This window comes from Girardinichthys multiradiatus, chromosome 10 (assembly GCF_021462225.1).
Source record: "Girardinichthys multiradiatus isolate DD_20200921_A chromosome 10, DD_fGirMul_XY1, whole genome shotgun sequence".
Lineage (NCBI taxonomy): Eukaryota > Metazoa > Chordata > Actinopteri > Cyprinodontiformes > Goodeidae > Girardinichthys > Girardinichthys multiradiatus.
In genome coordinates this window covers 21,724,926-21,741,921 of record NC_061803.1, presented here as the reverse complement: position 1 = coordinate 21,741,921, position 16,996 = coordinate 21,724,926, and the positions used below count along the sequence as shown (strand labels likewise).

At 40.5% G+C, this 16,996-nt stretch overlaps 1 protein-coding gene across 5 annotated transcripts in view; it reads right to left on the bottom strand.

Annotated features, from left to right (window-relative positions):
* The window catches only part of LOC124875719 (Snf2-related CREBBP activator protein), a 51,122-nt gene extending 37,939 nt beyond the window's left edge, over positions 1-13,183 (bottom strand). For 4 of the 5 annotated variants that reach the window (XM_047378061.1, XM_047378063.1, XM_047378064.1 and 1 more), the window contains exons 1-4: positions 12,993-13,183; positions 8,419-8,531; positions 7,979-8,055; positions 232-3,029 (exon numbers count right to left, since the gene is read on the bottom strand). In XM_047378061.1, coding sequence (XP_047234017.1) covers positions 232-2,790 — 2,559 coding nt within the window. In that variant the 5' untranslated portion in view covers positions 2,791-3,029; positions 7,979-8,055; positions 8,419-8,531; positions 12,993-13,183. The remainder of the gene's footprint in view (positions 1-231; positions 3,030-7,978; positions 8,056-8,418; positions 8,532-12,992) is intronic. The other variant, XM_047378062.1, reaches the window with a different exon arrangement.
* Between the last annotated feature and the right edge of the window lie 3,813 nt (positions 13,184-16,996).

Genomic DNA, 16,996 nt, shown 5'->3' with positions numbered 1-16,996 from the left:
TTTTTACATGCAGCTTTTCTATTTTTGCTCTATTTTTGTTTAATAAATAACTACAATACGCAATGGCGATTGTTTTCAACACCTGATATTAGTTTCAAATAGTTTTAGAGCCTGATACAGAACAGATCCTTTTTGTCCAGACATGTACAACTTTAGAATTGAAAGAGCTGTCAGTTTGCATCTTTCTCAATATCTGATCAAACACGTCACAGTAATTTTCAGCTAAAGTACCTTGTGTGAAGAGCTGGGAGTTGTCATCTCACTTCTGTCGGGGTCTGGCTCATCATCGCTATCTTCCTCAGGGCTGCTGACATGTCCCAATTCGACCTCATGGATGTCACTTGCTTGTTCATCCTGATATTGGTCCATGTCCTCGCTCTCATCTTCTGCATAATCGGGGTAGCTGTTGGAGTCGTTAGGATTGATAGACGCTGTGTCAGTTTCGTCCCTCTCTTCTGCTGCTGAAAGCATGACAAAAGTTTGAGGAGTAATGGGTTGGGGGACACCAGGGAATGTTGCAACATTCGGCGGTGAGGGATCAGCCTCTTTTGTTGACGTTTGTGTAAAGGTTAAGGCCTCTGATTTGCTGGTTGAAGCTGTGGGGATGACCAATGCAGTCTGCTGAACTTTGACAGGAGTTGTTGCCGTTGAGGTTTTATGGACAGAGCACTGCGTCTGATCTTTGTGACTGCCAAGAGCTGCAGATGCAAACGGAGACTCTGCAGCTAAGACAGGTTGGGGAAGGCACTCCTTAGACGCTGTGCCAGAGAGAGAGCTGTGGGCACCGGCCAACTTGCCATCCACACTCGGTTGCTTGGACACCTTTGCCTGAAGGGAGGGTGGGTGCTTCAGGAGAGGAGTTTCTCCTGGCTTAAAAAGAAGCAGCTTTGGATTTATAACAGTAGAGGAGTAAGTGGTACAGAACGCCTCTGGTTTAGTTTCTGTCAGAGACAGACTCACTCGGTTTCCTTCCTGGGAAGAAACGCAGAACTCAGGTTTGATAGCACTTACAAAAGTGAATCCTGGGGTAAGACTTGCAGCGCTGGAAACGTGCACTGAGACAGCAGAGGACATCTCTGTGTCCCCACCTGCAACTGCAGGCGATAAAACGGCTTCCTGTTGCGTAGAAACTCTTTGAAAGGCAGCAGAATTGCTCACCTGTGTTAAACCCAAGTCTGCTGAACTGGTTTGTGAACAATGTATCCCAGTTTGCGTAGTGACATCAGTCTCCTCAACAGTGAATGAGTCGGCTGTAACAGCAGCTACCTGAACTAAACAAACCTCGCTCATGTGTGCCACTTCTACAGTTTGGTTAGAATTTAACACTAAATGCTGACCCACTGTGGTCACTCTTGGGTTCTGTACAGCCACGTTATGAACATCATCATTCGGTGATGCCATGGCCTCCTGGGAAATGATGATGGTGTCAGCTTCGGCAACTGTGTGAATAGACGGCTCGAGGTCCTCGTCTGCGTTTTCCAGTAACGCGTTGAACAAGTTCACCTCGTAGCCTGGAGAGTGAGGTATCTGCGAACTTCCGCCGACACAGATGGTTTCCTCAGCGACCTCCTCTACCAGGCTGCAGAACTCATACACCTCCACGGGCTGGGAGTGGAGCTCCACTCTCGCCTGGACACCCTCTTCGTACAGCTTTGGCTCCCCCGCTGAAAGCTGGTTGACGATTGCAGCCTGGCAGACGGACCCATCTTCCCGCTGCAGGAGGTAATTCTGATTCAGGTGCATATTGGACCAGTCACCACCGTCTCTAACCACCACAATTTCTTGAGCCTCGCTAGAGCGTAAAATCTCAGCAAACAGTGATGTCTCAGTTGAGGGAACTTGATCTGAGGTATGAGACGTACCTGCCTGCAGCGAGACAACTAGACTCGTGTCAGGCAGCGATGACCCTGCAGGGGGGTTTGAGGAGCTCTCCTTTGAAGAGGAGAACTCTGGCAGCATGCTGAAGCCAGAGGAGGACAAGGAGGTGGTGGTGTCGGCGTGTTCATCCCTTGTGTCCCTGTCCACATGCGCTTCTTCGAGGGTGCCGCAGAAGGACACTGAGGTTTCTCTTCCAGGTGCAGACTGCCCGGCCTTTGAGAATGGAAGAGTTTCTACTGAACGAGGATGCCTTTCTGTGCAGATGAAGGTCTCGACTGATTCCAAAGAGTTTGTATTCCAGGTTTCCACTGCATCATGTGAGATCTCTGTGACAGTTTTAGGCTTTGTTTCTGATGTGTCAGTTTGTGTAATTTGGATTTGGGATTTTGAGTCCTGACGACTTCCCACTGACTCTGCAACCCCTGACAGAGTTCTGTGGGTGCTCTGGATTGTATGGACCGGCAGCTCCTGGACTTTAAATCCAACACTTGACTGGGAGCCAGGAGAAGCGACTGTGAAACAGATCTGAGATTGGGGATGCAGGAGATTTCCTCCTTTAAGCTCCACATTTGTTCCAGACTCTGGTTTGAATTCTGTAACAACCACAGGTCCAGAACTTTGTTGAGGTGGCTGAATCTGGTATTCCTGACTATTTGTGAGGCTTTTCTCTTTAACAGTTTGTGACCCGTATTGATGCTCTTCCACTGTGCTGTCAATCTGTGATTTGACAGGAGGACGAGTTGGAAGTCTTTCAGTCCCAGCAGAGGAACTGAGCTCCTCAGGGAGAGATGTCGGCAAAGAGCTCTTGGTCCCAGGTGTGGTCTCCTCAGAAAGGACCTCCTGTGAATTGATGGTCTTAATGTTACTGCTTGGGAGTGTTCCAGGCAAAGTGTTTGGAGGGATGCTCTCCATGCTGGGGAACGCAGAGTTGTTGCAGTCTGGCAATGGCACTGCGGACGGATTTGTAAATGGAGGGACTGGGCGGGGGGCAGCTGCGGCCGGCTGCGGGGCATGCCGAGGCGACTCCCCAGCCACATTCTGTGCAGCCTGGGGGTTGGCACCCAGCACATCCACAGCCGGGGAGGCGAGCCGCCGCTCCGCCTCCTCTCCAGATCGTCCTTCCTCTGAGCTGCTCCGACCACACACTGCACCTGTGGAGAGTGGAGATATGAGATGTAAGAAAAAAGTCTCTAAATTATGTAGATCAGTGGGCCCCAAGCCTGGAGCCTCAAGGCCCAGTATGATGCATGGTTTTTGGTGTTAATGAACCACTCACATATGATGCCTTGTAAGAGTATTCATACCCCCTTTCCACACTTTGTCACAACAACAAAATGAAATGTAGTTTAATAGGATTTTGTGAAACTGACCACCACAAAGCGTATATAGAAAAAGGATACATGGATTTACAATTGTTTTCCTTCTTTGTGTAAATATGTACAGGTCCTTCTCAAAATATTAGCATATTGTGATAAAGTTCATTATTTTCCATAATGTCATGATGAAAATTTAACATTCATATATTTTAGATTCATTGCACACTAACTGAAATATTTCAGGTCTTTTATTGTCTTAATACGGATGATTTTGGCATACAGCTCATAAAAACCCAAAATTCCTATCTCACAAAATTAGCATATCATTAAAAGGGTCTCTAAACGAGCTATGAACCTAATCATCTGAATCAACGAATTAACTCTAAACACCTGCAAAAGATTCCTGAGGCCTTTAAAACTCCCAGCCTGGTTCATCACTCAAAACCCCAATCATGGGTAAGACTGCCGACCTGACTGCTGTCCAGAAGGCCACTATTGACACCCTCAAGCAAGAGGGTAAGACACAGAAAGACATTTCTGAACGAATAGGCTGTTCCCAGAGTGCTGTATCAAGGCACCTCAGTGGGAAGTCTGTGGGAAGGAAAAAGTGTGGCAGAAAACGCTGCACAACGAGAAGAGGTGACCGGACCCTGAGGAAGATTGTGGAGAAGGGCCGATTCCAGACCTTGGGGGACCTGTGGAAGCAGTGGACTGAGTCTGGAGTAGAAACATCCAGAGCCACCGTGCACAGGCGTGTGCAGGAAATGGGCTACAGGTGCCGCATTCCCCAGGTCAAGCCCCTTTTGAACCAGAAACAGCAGCAGAAGCGCCTGACCTGGGCTACAGAGAAGCAGCACTGGACTGTTGCTCAGTGGTCCAAAGTACTTTTTTCGGATGAAAGCAAATTCTGCATGTCATTCAGAAATCAAGGTGCCAGAGTCTGGAGGAAGACTGAGGAGAAGGAAATTCCAAAATGCCAGAAGTCCAGTGTCAAGTACCCACAGTCAGTGATGGTCTCGGGTGCCGTGTCAGCTGCTGGTGTTGGTCCACTGTGTTTTATCAAGGGCAGGGTCAATGCAGCTAGCTATCAGGAGATTTTGGAGCACTTCATGCTTCCATCTGCTGAAAAGCTTTATGGAGATGAAGATTTCATTTTTCAGCACGACCTGGTACCTGCTCACAGTGCCAAAACCACTGGTAAATGGTTTACTGACCATGGTATCACTGTGCTCAATTGGCCTGCCAACTCTCCTGACCTGAACCCCATAGAGAATCTGTGGGATATTGTGAAGAGAACGTTGAGAGACTCAAGACCCAACACTCTGGATGAGCTAAAGGCCGCTATCGAAGCATCCTGGGCCTCCATAAGACCTCAGCAGTGCCACAGGCTGATTGCCTCCATGCCACGCCGCATTGAAGCAGTCATTTCTGCAAAAGGATTCCCGACCAAGTATTGAGTGCATAACTGTACATGATTATTTGAAGGTTGACGTTTTTTGTATTAAAAACACTTTTCTTTTATTGGTTGGATGAAATATGCTAATTTTGTGAGATAGGAATTTTGGGTTTTCATGAGCTGTATGCCAAAATCATCCGTATTAAGATAATAAAAGACCTGAAATATTTCAGTTAGTGTGCAATGAATCTAAAATATATGAATGTTAAATTTTAATCATGACATTATGGAAAATAATGAACTTTATCACAATATGCTAATATTTTGAGAAGGACCTGTATATGTAAAAAGATATTCCCCAACTATTTTTATATATCTATATTTAAAATCTCTTAATTTAGAGTAGAGTGGAACTGAAGCCAAATTTCTTGTTGTGTGCACATGATTAGTGAATAACACTGATTGTTTTTACAAACAAAAATCTGAAAAGTGTAGTGTGCTTTTGTTCTCAGCTCCCCCCAGTCAACACTTTGGGGAACCACATTTTGCAGTCATTATGGCTGCAGGTTTTTAGGGTCATTCTCTACCAACTTTACCATTCTAGAGACCTCTGCGCACATTTCCATGCAACATTGCGCAGGTTTAGTCAGACTGGATGGACAGCGTCTTTGAACATCAAATTGTCTTTTGACAGATTTCCAACTGGATTGAAGTCTGAACTTTGAATGGAACATTCTAATAACTGTAATTTGATCTGAACCATTGTATTGTATCTCTGGCTTTATGTTTAGGATTGTTGTCCTGTTGGAGGGTTGACACCCCCTCATTCTCAAGATTTTTGCAGCCTCCAGCAGGTTTTCTTCCAGGATACTCCTGTATGTAACTCCATCCATTTTCCCCATCAACTCTGACCAGCTTATTTGACCCCACTGAAGAAAAGCATCCCCGGAGCACGATGCTACCACCATGACGTCTCACTGTGGGAATGTCCTCTTAAGACTGATGCGCAGTGTGTGTTTCCTACTACACAAGGCTTTGTACGTAGACCAAAAAGGGCAATTTTGATCACATCTGACCACAACTCACTCAGTGTCACAATGATGCGTTTAGCTACCAAAACATGGTACCGTTGGATTTTACGTGAATCGGTACTCCGTAGTACCGACGGAATTCGGTCGGTACCTATAAAAGTATCGAATTCGGTACCCATCCCCGTCCCATAGAAGTTTAGGTTTGTAGTTGTCCTGTCAACAGGACAGAGATTCACAGGTGAATCTCTGCAGCTCCTCCAGAGATACAATGGGCCTCAGGGATGCTTCTCTTAATACTCTCCCTGAAGGGCCCATCGGTTAAGGTGGATGTTTTGATAGGCTTGCAGTTGTGCCATACTCTTCATTTTCAGACAATGTTAAGGCTGCCAAATATTAGAATAAATATGTTACTGGGATGCAGAAGGTGAATGCACCTCACTTCAAATATATAAGGTTGACCAAATATTGCATTCAAGCCACCGTATGAGATCGCAGTTTCACACATGCTGATGTTGTGATTATTATGCTGATTTAACACATTCAGCAGCTCAAGACTGAACAGTGCATCGTGGCTACTTGGTATATCAAGTAATTGTGTAGCCCTGCTTTAAAGATCATCAGCTTTCTCCCTCACCTGTCTGTTGTGTTCTGTGGTCTTCATGATGTTGTTTGTTCACCAATGTTCTCAAACAAACCTCCGAGGCCTTCACAGAGCAGCTGTATTCATAATGTGATACAATTACTCACAGGTGGACTCTTATTCACTACTTTGAGGACTTCTAAAGGCAATGGAATGCACTTAATTTAATTTAGCGGTATCAGAGTAAAGGGGTCTAAACACAAACGCAACCTTCACTTTTGACATTTTTACTAGCAGAAACTGTTGAAAACCATGTATCCTTTCCTTTCCATTATATGACCTTTGTGTTGGTCTATCACACAAAATGCATCGAGGGTTATGGATGAAATCATGTAAAATCCACTTTTGTGGTCCTTAAACACATTTTGTTGTGTACTTGAAGTCTGAAGGAGTGCAGAAAAGTTAAAATCAGTCTCTCCCGGTGCTGTATAGATATTTTTATATTCTGTGCCGTCATGTTTTCCGATCAGTGCAGTGTTGTCTATTCTCCATTTCGTTTTTTAAACTATTACGTCACAGTATTTGCTGAGGAACTGTTAAACAAGGTAATGGACTTCCAGCTAACAAATTTCGCGTAGTTTTATTTCTCACTGCGATTTCCTAGTCCAAGCTCAAGTATGCCAAAGCTTCAAGTGGATAAGGCTAAATGTTGGGTGTTTTAACCCACACAATTTATGACACCGTCCCCCAGCATCAAAACCTCTTCAAAGTGCCTGGTTAAATGTTATTTTTCATGAAAATGTTCCCACATCAGTAGTGAAAATCCTGTTTGTTTGCGCAAAGCACTTCAAGGACAAGTGCCTTCAGCATATGGCAGTATTAGGAAGGATATGCTCAAAGACTTCATCTGATTAAGTTCCTGTGTGTTTTGAATATTATTAGTACATAAAGTTTTGCATTGTTTTGCTGTTTTTGTCTTGTTTCTGTGCCGTTATATAATTGTATCTCTGCTATCAAACTACAAAAATGGCCGACGGGGTGGAGTAGACCGCTCTTTGACCTGGAGGGAGGCAGGGTGTGAAGTGCCTCAATGCATTAAAAGATACGGCACCTAAACCAGTTGCTCTTGGACGCACCTCAGAACAGGGGTATAAGAGGAGCCTATGGAGCTACAATAACAAGGAATTCAGAACAAACGTTGCAATTCCACTTTATATAGACCACAACTGAATGATTCAAGTCTGAAAAGAAAGGATTTCAAAGTATGATATGTTCCCTTGACAGGGGTGGGAATACCTTTGCAGGGAACTGTAAATCCGCTGTGTTGAAACAGAAAGACAACCAAACATATGCAGAAAATGGACCCTAGGGACTAAGTTTATTTATAAAAATCAGTTCTGTTAAACCATCAAAAATGTTAATTGTCAATAATATAATAAACGGATAAAACATCAGTATTCACCAGCTGTCTGAGTCATTATAGCCAGTTACAAGCCTGAATGTTTTTAAATAACTAGAAACTCAATAGAGTGATTACCCTGCAATGTCTAACTGCAGTCCTCGTTTCTTTCCAAGACATGCAGCTGACGTTTGGGTTGCTCAACACAACTCACATCCTGTTATTCAGCAGGCATTATCATTGTGCAGTATAAACACAAACAAAACATTGCATCATAAACGTGTAGCCACCTTTAGCCAAAACAGTGAAGATATCTGATTCTGTGGACATTTTGAGACATTAAAAACTGACCAGAGTGTATACAAAGCGACGTCTTACCTGTCTGTGGGGTGAGACACAGGTCTTCTGTGCTTTCTACTTCCAGGATGCTGAAATTAAGATCCCTTCCACATATTCTGAGGAAGTGAAAAACAAACAGATTAAATGATCAGCCAAATTTCACAATTAACAACTTTTGTAAAACAATTTATTGCTCTTGCCACTTCTACTCTGTAGCGTGGTTTTAATTAAACAGGAATGGAGTGGGCTATGATACATGTGTCATACTGGAGCACAGTGGAATTGCAACTTCAGGGGCCGTTCCTGTTGAATTTACAAATGGGAAAATTCAACTTCACAGTACAAGGAGTACACAATGTTGCCCTTCGTATAGAAAGGGTCACAGACACCCAGCTGGAAAACTGTCAAGTCAGCAGTCTTTCCATGATTGTGAAAATCTTTTTTATTGCTCTCATGTAATGTGGTATTTTTCTAAGAACCTGATTTCTTTAGCTGTAAGCCATGATCTCCTTCTAAGGGTCTCCTTTAGAAGTTTGCTTCCCAGCTGTTCCCTCGTGGCTTAGGGTCCACTGGTTTCTGCAATGCAGAAAATCTAGATGGAATCAGAGAATTTACCAGTTAAAAAGGATCCACTGTACATCTCAAAAAAGGAAATACCGTTAAAAAAAACATTCAATATTATTTGTCACTAATTTCAGAAAGTGAAACTCATATATATTCATCACATAGTGAAATAATTTAAGCCTTTATTTCTTGTAATTTTTTATTGTTATGGCTTACAGTTAATATTAACCCAAAATTTAGTGTTTCAGGAAATTAGATTATGGTGGAAAAGTAAAATATTTGAAACCCATGGTGTCACACCTTAATCAATTAATAAACTCAAAACACCTACAAAGTTTTTCTGAGCCTCTAAATGGCCACTCAGTCTGGGTCAGTAGGCGACACAATCATGGGTAAGACTGCTGACTGGACAGATGTGCAGAAGACAGTCATTGACACCCTCCACGAGGAGGGTAAGTCACAAAAGGTCAATGCTAAGGAAGCTGGTGGTTCACATAATGCTGTCTCCAAGCATATTCATACAAAGTTGAGTGGAAGGAAAAAGTGTGGTAGGAAGAGGTGCAATAGAAACAAGCATAGCCGCAGCCTTGAGAGTACTGCCAAGCCAAAGCCATTCAAGAATTTGGGCGAGCTTTACGAGGATTGGACTAAGGCTGGAGTCAGCACATCAAGAGGCACTATGCATAGACAAATCCAACACATGGGCTACAAATGTTGCATTCCACGTGGCAAGCCTCTCCTACACCAGAGTGAAGGTCACAAGCGTCTCACCTGGGCTAAAAAGAAAAAGACTGTTGCTCAGTTGTCCAACGTCCTCTTTTCAGATGAAAGTAAAGTTTGAATTTCACTTGGAAATCAAGGTCCCAGAGTCTGGAGGAAAGGTGGGGAGGCACAGAATCTATGTTTTTTTAAGTTCATTGTGAAGTTTCCAGTCTGTGATGAGTTGGGGTGACATGTCGTCTGCTGGTGTTGGTCCACTGTGACTTCTAAAGTCCACGTTCAATGCAGCTATCTGCTAGGAAATTTTAGAGCACGTTTTGCTTCCTTCTGCTGACAGGCTTTATGGAGATGCTGATTTTATTTTCCAGCAGGACTGGACACCTGCACAAACTACCAAAGGTACCAAAAGCTGGTTCAATGAACATGACATTACTGTGCTTTATTGCCCATCAAACTGGCCTGACCTGAACTCTATGGAGAATCTATGGGGTATTGTCAAGAGGAAGATGAGAGACACCAGACCCAACAATGCAAATGACCTGAAGGCCACTATCACAGCAACCTGTACTTCCATCACACCTCATCAGTGCCAGAGACTGATCGCCTCCAGGCCACAACGCATTGATGCAGCAATTCATCCAGAAATACGCCAAACCAACCATTGAGTGCATTAAACAATAAATTCTTTTCAGATGCCTGACAATTTTGTTTAAAAAATATGGCTTTATTCATCTTATGTAATATTCTTATTTCCTGAGACACTGATGTTTGCGTTTCTATTATCCATAGGCAATAATCATCAAAATTACAAGAGGGGAAGGCTTGAAATATTGTACTATATACGAGTTTCCCTTTCTGAAATGGGTGACAAAAATATTTAACTTTTTAACAATATTCTATACTTTTTTAGATGTACCTGTATAATGCAGAATATTGCAGAATATTTGAATTTGGTTTATGAAGCTGAAGATCCAAGTCTTCCAGTAGGTTTTATCCATACAATGAACTGAAGCCACCAGAAAACAAAATGCTTTAAGTCTAATTGTCAAAGAGTCATATCAGTGCAACATGCATATTTACAGATTACTTTTATAAGCTATTCGCTCCAAAGAGTGCTTACAATTCAGGGGACAGTAATGAACTAGTATGTAAGCTGTACATAAGCACTGTTTTAATGACCATGGGTTCCAGTGACCATGTCAAACAGAGAAGGGGAAAAATAATTGATAATATTGGAAATGAATGCCTCCAAACTTGGAAAACAGCCTTCCTCTATCTGTTTGTACACCTGGAGAGACTTTTTATTGATCTGCAACATTCTGTATCAAAACTGGCCGCACTCAGCTGAGCTGCCGGAGGCAATAAGGTTGATCACGCCCATACTTTTTGGTCTACCCATACCAGCACTTATAGGTTAAGAATGTTGCTGCAGTCATTTCACAATCTCTGGGTTTCTTTGTTGGTACAACTTTTAATATCCCTGTACCTCAGATATATTCCTAAAAACATGATGGATACCTTCTGAAAGTCATGATGCCAGCCAGTAAGAAGGCAAGCACAATCATTGGCTTCAAAAGCACTGACTTACTACCAGGTTCTCCATTAGCATAATTCAACATATTCACCTTTTCAAACAAGAGACTTTCTTCACCGATCTATTAAAACATTTGGGAGAAAGGCAACGGGAAAAAATAAATAAATCACAAACTGTTGACAACTTCATGCTATGGAGATAAAGATAAAGCCAATTTGGTGCTACTGTAGTTTTTATTACCTCCTATTCTGTAAGTTCCTATGTAAGTACTTATTTACTATATCTTTTGAATGTAAGAAAAGTGGAAAGTGTACACATAGGTACACTATATTGCCAAATGTACTCATCTATCTTCACACACCTATGATCTTGTGCACTCGTGTGCAGACATGTTGGAAAAAAGGGATCATCACCAAACTGTTCACCAGAGTTGGGAGCAGGAAATTGTCCAAACTGTGTTGGTATCCTGAAGCATTAAGTGTTCTTTTCACTGGAACTAAAGGGCAGCGCCCAACATCTTTTTTTATTAATGCCACAACTGTGGCCACATAAGTGTATGAAACACCTAGGATCATTGTTATGGGTGGGTGACCAAATAACCTTTGGAAATATAGTGTAATGGAAAAAAAAGACTGTTACTTGACTCCCAGATTTAAAACGTGTGCTACTTACTTAGTTTACAAAAATATATAAAACTGAGTTTTAAGAGCTTTGTAAGTTCATTAAATAAAAATGAAATTATCTAAATGAATTTGTTTTTTGCTTACATTAACCTTACAAATACATACGTTTTAGGTATTCAGAGTATGCTTACTTGTAATACATATAATCCAGAAAATAAAATAGGAAAAAATAGAATTTGGAAGACAAGAGATTTAATTACTACATAGCTTATTATTAGTGGCTCATATCTGGCCATCCATTACAAAACTTTTTGGAGGCCCCTGAAGCCTAGCAGCTTTATTAGATAACGAATTTATCAAAACGAAACAAATAATATAGTGTGTGTGCGGATGGGGGGCAACATGTCACGTCAGTAGGGAAGCAACCACACCGCTAGGCTGGACAACTCCTTGCTCCTGCTCAACGTATGAGGCTGTGTTTCAGTGGGTAATGTTGCAGCAGCGATTAAAACCCGGATCAGTGGCTCCAAGTTGAACGTGCTGCAGTCGCCCACAGGAAGCTGCTGGGAAATCTGCAGCACGCGCTCTCTCTAACAGGCTAAAAAAGCCGGTGGTCCAGCGCGCGCAGCCGGGCCTCAAGTCATTCAATCTTTGATTTCGGTAACGATTCCTAACTGTGGCTAGTTCCAGTCGCCACATGTACCCGGATCCCCTGTGGTAAAATCTAACCCGTTTATATAGCGGGTATGTCTGTAAGCACCGGTTACGCCGATCATGTGATCCATGAATCGGACTTTTGCTTCCCGTCCGAGAGTGATCGGAGCAGCTTTCATCATAAAAAAAACATTAAACGCTTAACGTTACAGGTTAGCTAGCTAACGCTAGCTTCTACAATAAACACAGTCGGTTCTGTTGCGCGAAAAAGAGAAAGCAAGCCCCTAACTAGCAAAGCTGGAAGAGTTAGTAGGGTGCGATCATTTAATGCGCAGGCGCCCCTTTCCTCTCGCAATTTCTTATGTAATGCTAGGGTTCAGACACTGCCCATTGAAACCAACACATCTGATAAATTACAACACAAAAAATACTAAAAAGTCACATTAAAACCCGCTTGTGCACGTAAAACAGAAGGGGAGGGTGTGGGGAGGGGAGGGGTGCCCAAGTGACGTCACTGCGTGGGGTCAAACCTCTTTCGAAAACCAACAAATATTTACTTACTTATTTTAAAACAGTAAAACATGTTTCTGTGGCCGAAACAGACAGAACGGTACAAAAAAAAAAACACTGTTATAAAGTTTAATATAAATTTTGCATTGAACATACGGGGGGGGCATTTAAGGGGTCTAGCAACATCTCCCCACCAAATCTTGACTTAAATAGAAATTCATTGTTACCAAGCGTTACAGTTGCCTTCATTCGTGTTACGACTTTGGACGAAAGCATTTTGTCGTATACTACTAACACATCGTAAATTTGTTTCTTTTAAAATATAACACTAGGTCAAATGTAGCCTGGTAACGTCTTGTCGTTAGTTTCAGCACCCCCTCAGGTCCCCCCCATTACTTCCTCCTTGCCCCCCTCCCTCTCAATGCCGCCATCTTAAGTTCCCACCTACCTGAAATTTCCGACTGATTTTCTTTTACTAAATTCTCGCTGAAGGAGTCGTCATCCGTGCAAAATCGTACTCAATCCGTAATGCCGGCAGTCCAAACTATCTCTCGGTACCCAACGAGGTACACCTAGGACTGTGGGAAGAAGTTAAAATCCGGAGCGGGAGAGACTGGGTTTCGGCGCAGAATGTAGCGGTTGCGGGGAGGAGACTTTACGCAGCGAAATGGTGGCGGAGCGCTGCTGCTGACAAAGTACACAACACACCATAATCTCGCGAGATAGTGTCAAGCGCGCCACTTGAAAATTGGAAACGCCAATCTTAATAACGGTGTGAATTATTTTTCCGGTGTGCTAGAGTAGGTACGTTATACCAAAAATATTTGACGCCTCTAGCTGACGAAGAATTGCGATTTTATTGATTCGGGCATGTTTTTTGTTCAAGTCCCAACGAGAATTCAGACAAATAAATATTGAATCTTAAAGGAATATTCGTATTGTTTTCCCCCAAGTGTTACAATTTTACCATAAGGAGCCATTGTATGTTGATGTTTTAACTAAAGAACATACAAATTTTTGTTATTTCTGCTGCGTATTTTAGTTTCCGACCAGTTTTAGAAATTATGCGAAGAGATACCTGGCCGCATTAAACACAAAGGAGCAGGAGCTTGTTGCTCCCACAACAATAATGGCCCCACATCCAGGGGGCCATTATCAGGGCTTCCCTAGTGAGACTAAGAAAATAATTTTTTTAATAAACAGTAGAAAAAACATTAAATTCTAGAAATTATATTATGAGGAAATCATTAGTGGAAAGATAAGGGTAAAATAATATAAAAATGTGTCTTTATTCCAGCAATTCAGTTCAAAAAGTACATAGTATACAGGTTAATCACACACAGAGTCAGATATTTCAGGCAATTGTTTATGTTAGTGTAAATTATTATTGTTTACATCAATTGGTGATGGTTAGACATTTAGAATAAATCATAACTCCTATTAAAAAAACATTTTAATACAGAAATATAATTTTATGGTATACATAATAATGGGTAAAACTGATGACAGTTGTCAAGCAGAGCTACTGACACTCAGGCAAAAAGCTCATTGATAAAGAATATGGCTTTATCCAGTGCTGTATCTAACCATATAAATGGAAAGCTGAGTCGAAATAAATGCACAAACAAAAACAACATAGAATCTATGAGATATTATCAAGAAGAAAATGAGAGACACCAGACCCAACAATGCAGATGAGCTAAAGTCCATTATTATATCACCTCCATGACATACTGCATTGACAGAGCAATTCATGCAAAAGTAGCCCAAACCAAGTAATAAGTATAATGTACAGTACATAAACATACTTTTCTGTAGGCTGACATTTCCATAAAACATGTTTTTAATGGCCTTTCAAATGTTCTAATTTCCCAGAGAAACTAAATCTGGGGTTTTCATTACCTGTAGGACAACAGCTTAAAACAAAGAATGCAACACCTTCTGACCATGTCCTGGGTATGTCTGTGGGTAATGGTTTTTAAAGCATTGTCTGTATTCACACTTTGTAAACCTCTGGGAATCATTTGAATTGACTTTGCTTCACAATCCTTTATAGGCTGCAGTTTACAAAAACTTTTTCCTTCCACTAAATTTTAATATCATTTAATGCAGCACCTAAAACTGCCATCTTTTTTGGCAGTGACCTTTAGTGGTTTACCCCCTGGTGGAGGGGGTCAGTGACTGCTGGATCACTGTCAAGTCAGCAGTTTTCCCCATGATTGTGTAGGTCATAACATAATATGTTTCTATTAAAAATATGTTTATTCATCTAATGTAATATTTCAGCATTGTAAGGAACTGAATTTTTTTTTTTTTACCAGCTGTAAGCCATACTAAGTAAATTAAACAGAAAAAACACCAAGTATATGAATCTGTGTGATAAATTTATGAGCTTCATTTTCTGAACTGAATTACTGAAACATATTACCTTTTGTGAATGATATTGCATTTACTAAGATGCTCCTGTAGATAATAGTCTACGTTAGTATAAACTTGTTAATTTCCAACCAGGGTGTCCTCTTCCATTGTACTGAGCAGGAGGTGTGATGCAAGGTGTCCCCACTTTGGAATGCCTTCAGGATTTGCTTTGTGTTTTCCCAGCATAGAAACAAGGACTTTATACATATCAGGAATCCAGAGATATTTACATATTTTAAAGTCTGAAATCTAAATATTCTTTGGCAGCTTTCAAGAATCTTTTTTGATACTAACATCCTTTACTTTATAATAAGATTAATTGATTTTAGTCTGGATTCAACAACCAACCAGAGACAAGTTGAGTGCTTTCCCACTGCATGGATCACAAGATGTGCAACATAAAAAAAAATAACAGAACTGTTCGACCTCAAAAGAGGCTTTACTGTCCTACATTTAAAATCTTTTATCTGATGTGTAGAAACCAGGACTAATTCCTTAAAATTAGTCAGTAGTAGAATTCATGTCAAAGTCACAAATTTATGCAATCAGTCTTTTAGTGAGGAAAAGCAACCTGTCAGGAAATTTACATGTTTTTAGGATAGTTTTAATTTTCGGCCCCTAAAAGGAATCAGTTATTCACAACTTGTGCACTCTATAGAGTTAAGAAGGGTCTTCTTAACTTCCAGAAATTTTGGAAAAGTTATACAAAATCCACACTTAAAGCTTTTATTTACTAAACACTAAACATATTACAAAGTGTACTGCAAATTAAAAAAATTAAAAGTGAGGTGCATTATACTGAATGAGTGAACATTTCATACATGGCTTGTTTTATAAAAAATGGGCATTACCCCCCAGGTTTTCTCAACATATAACAACATACAAAACAACTGATGTAACTGAGAAGCAATAGTTATTTTTCTAATTCAGTTAGGATATATATACATATATATATACATATATATATATATATATATATATATATATATATATATATATACATATATATGTATATATATATTCATTGACCAACCCCTGTATATATATATGTATGTATATATATATATATATATATATATATATATATATATATATATATATATATATATATATTGCTTAATGGTTTAATATATCACTTTTCTACTCCTTCTCATAAGTAAGCTTTGAAATGGCTGTCTCACAAGAAATAATCAGTAAAGCACAGACAATAGACAAAAACAACTGGGCTTAGCCCTCATTTAGCACACCCAACTATAATGAATGTATCATTAGCGGGCTCCTATAGAACCTCCTGACAAACTTAGTATATAATTGAATGATTTGAACTGGCTGTTTTCAATTCAATTCAATTTTATTTATGTATGTTTTAAAGCAGAAGTAGTATGGCAATGAATTAAGGGGTAACACTGTTTTGCTTAGAAAGTAAAGGAGAAAATGTATTTTGATGGTTTAAATAAACAACAAATTTACAGCTACTAAATATTTCATATTAAATTCCTCAAGGTTCAGTTCTCCAACCAATTGATGACTGTAAAGTTTTTAAATATCATTTCTAAAATTCAACTACCTATGTATAAACAATAAATTGTGTTGGATGTCACATGAATTATGTCACTGCCCACTAACAAATAAGAGTGAAAGATGCGTGAACTCAGGATTTATGACATATTCTATGCCATTCTTTCATACTTTCTCAGATTGTTTGCAGGTGTGGGGAGACGTATAAAACCAGTATTCATTCTTCAAAAGAGTAATAAGTGTAAGCTAACCATTAAGTGCACTTTCTAGTTAAATTAAATACACTTTCAGCAGGTTTTCACACATCAAAAATTCTATGTAAAGCAAAACATAATTACCTGAAAATATCCAAATAGTTTATTAAAAGGGAGAGTATTTATGGCCACATATTATAATTGATATTCAAAAAAACCCTAGGAATTTTCAATAGGTACAAATCGACAAGAGTGGGGAGGACATTTTTGTTGGCATTGTTTCTCATTCTGAATATTTAATATAGGAAAAAATACAGATGGG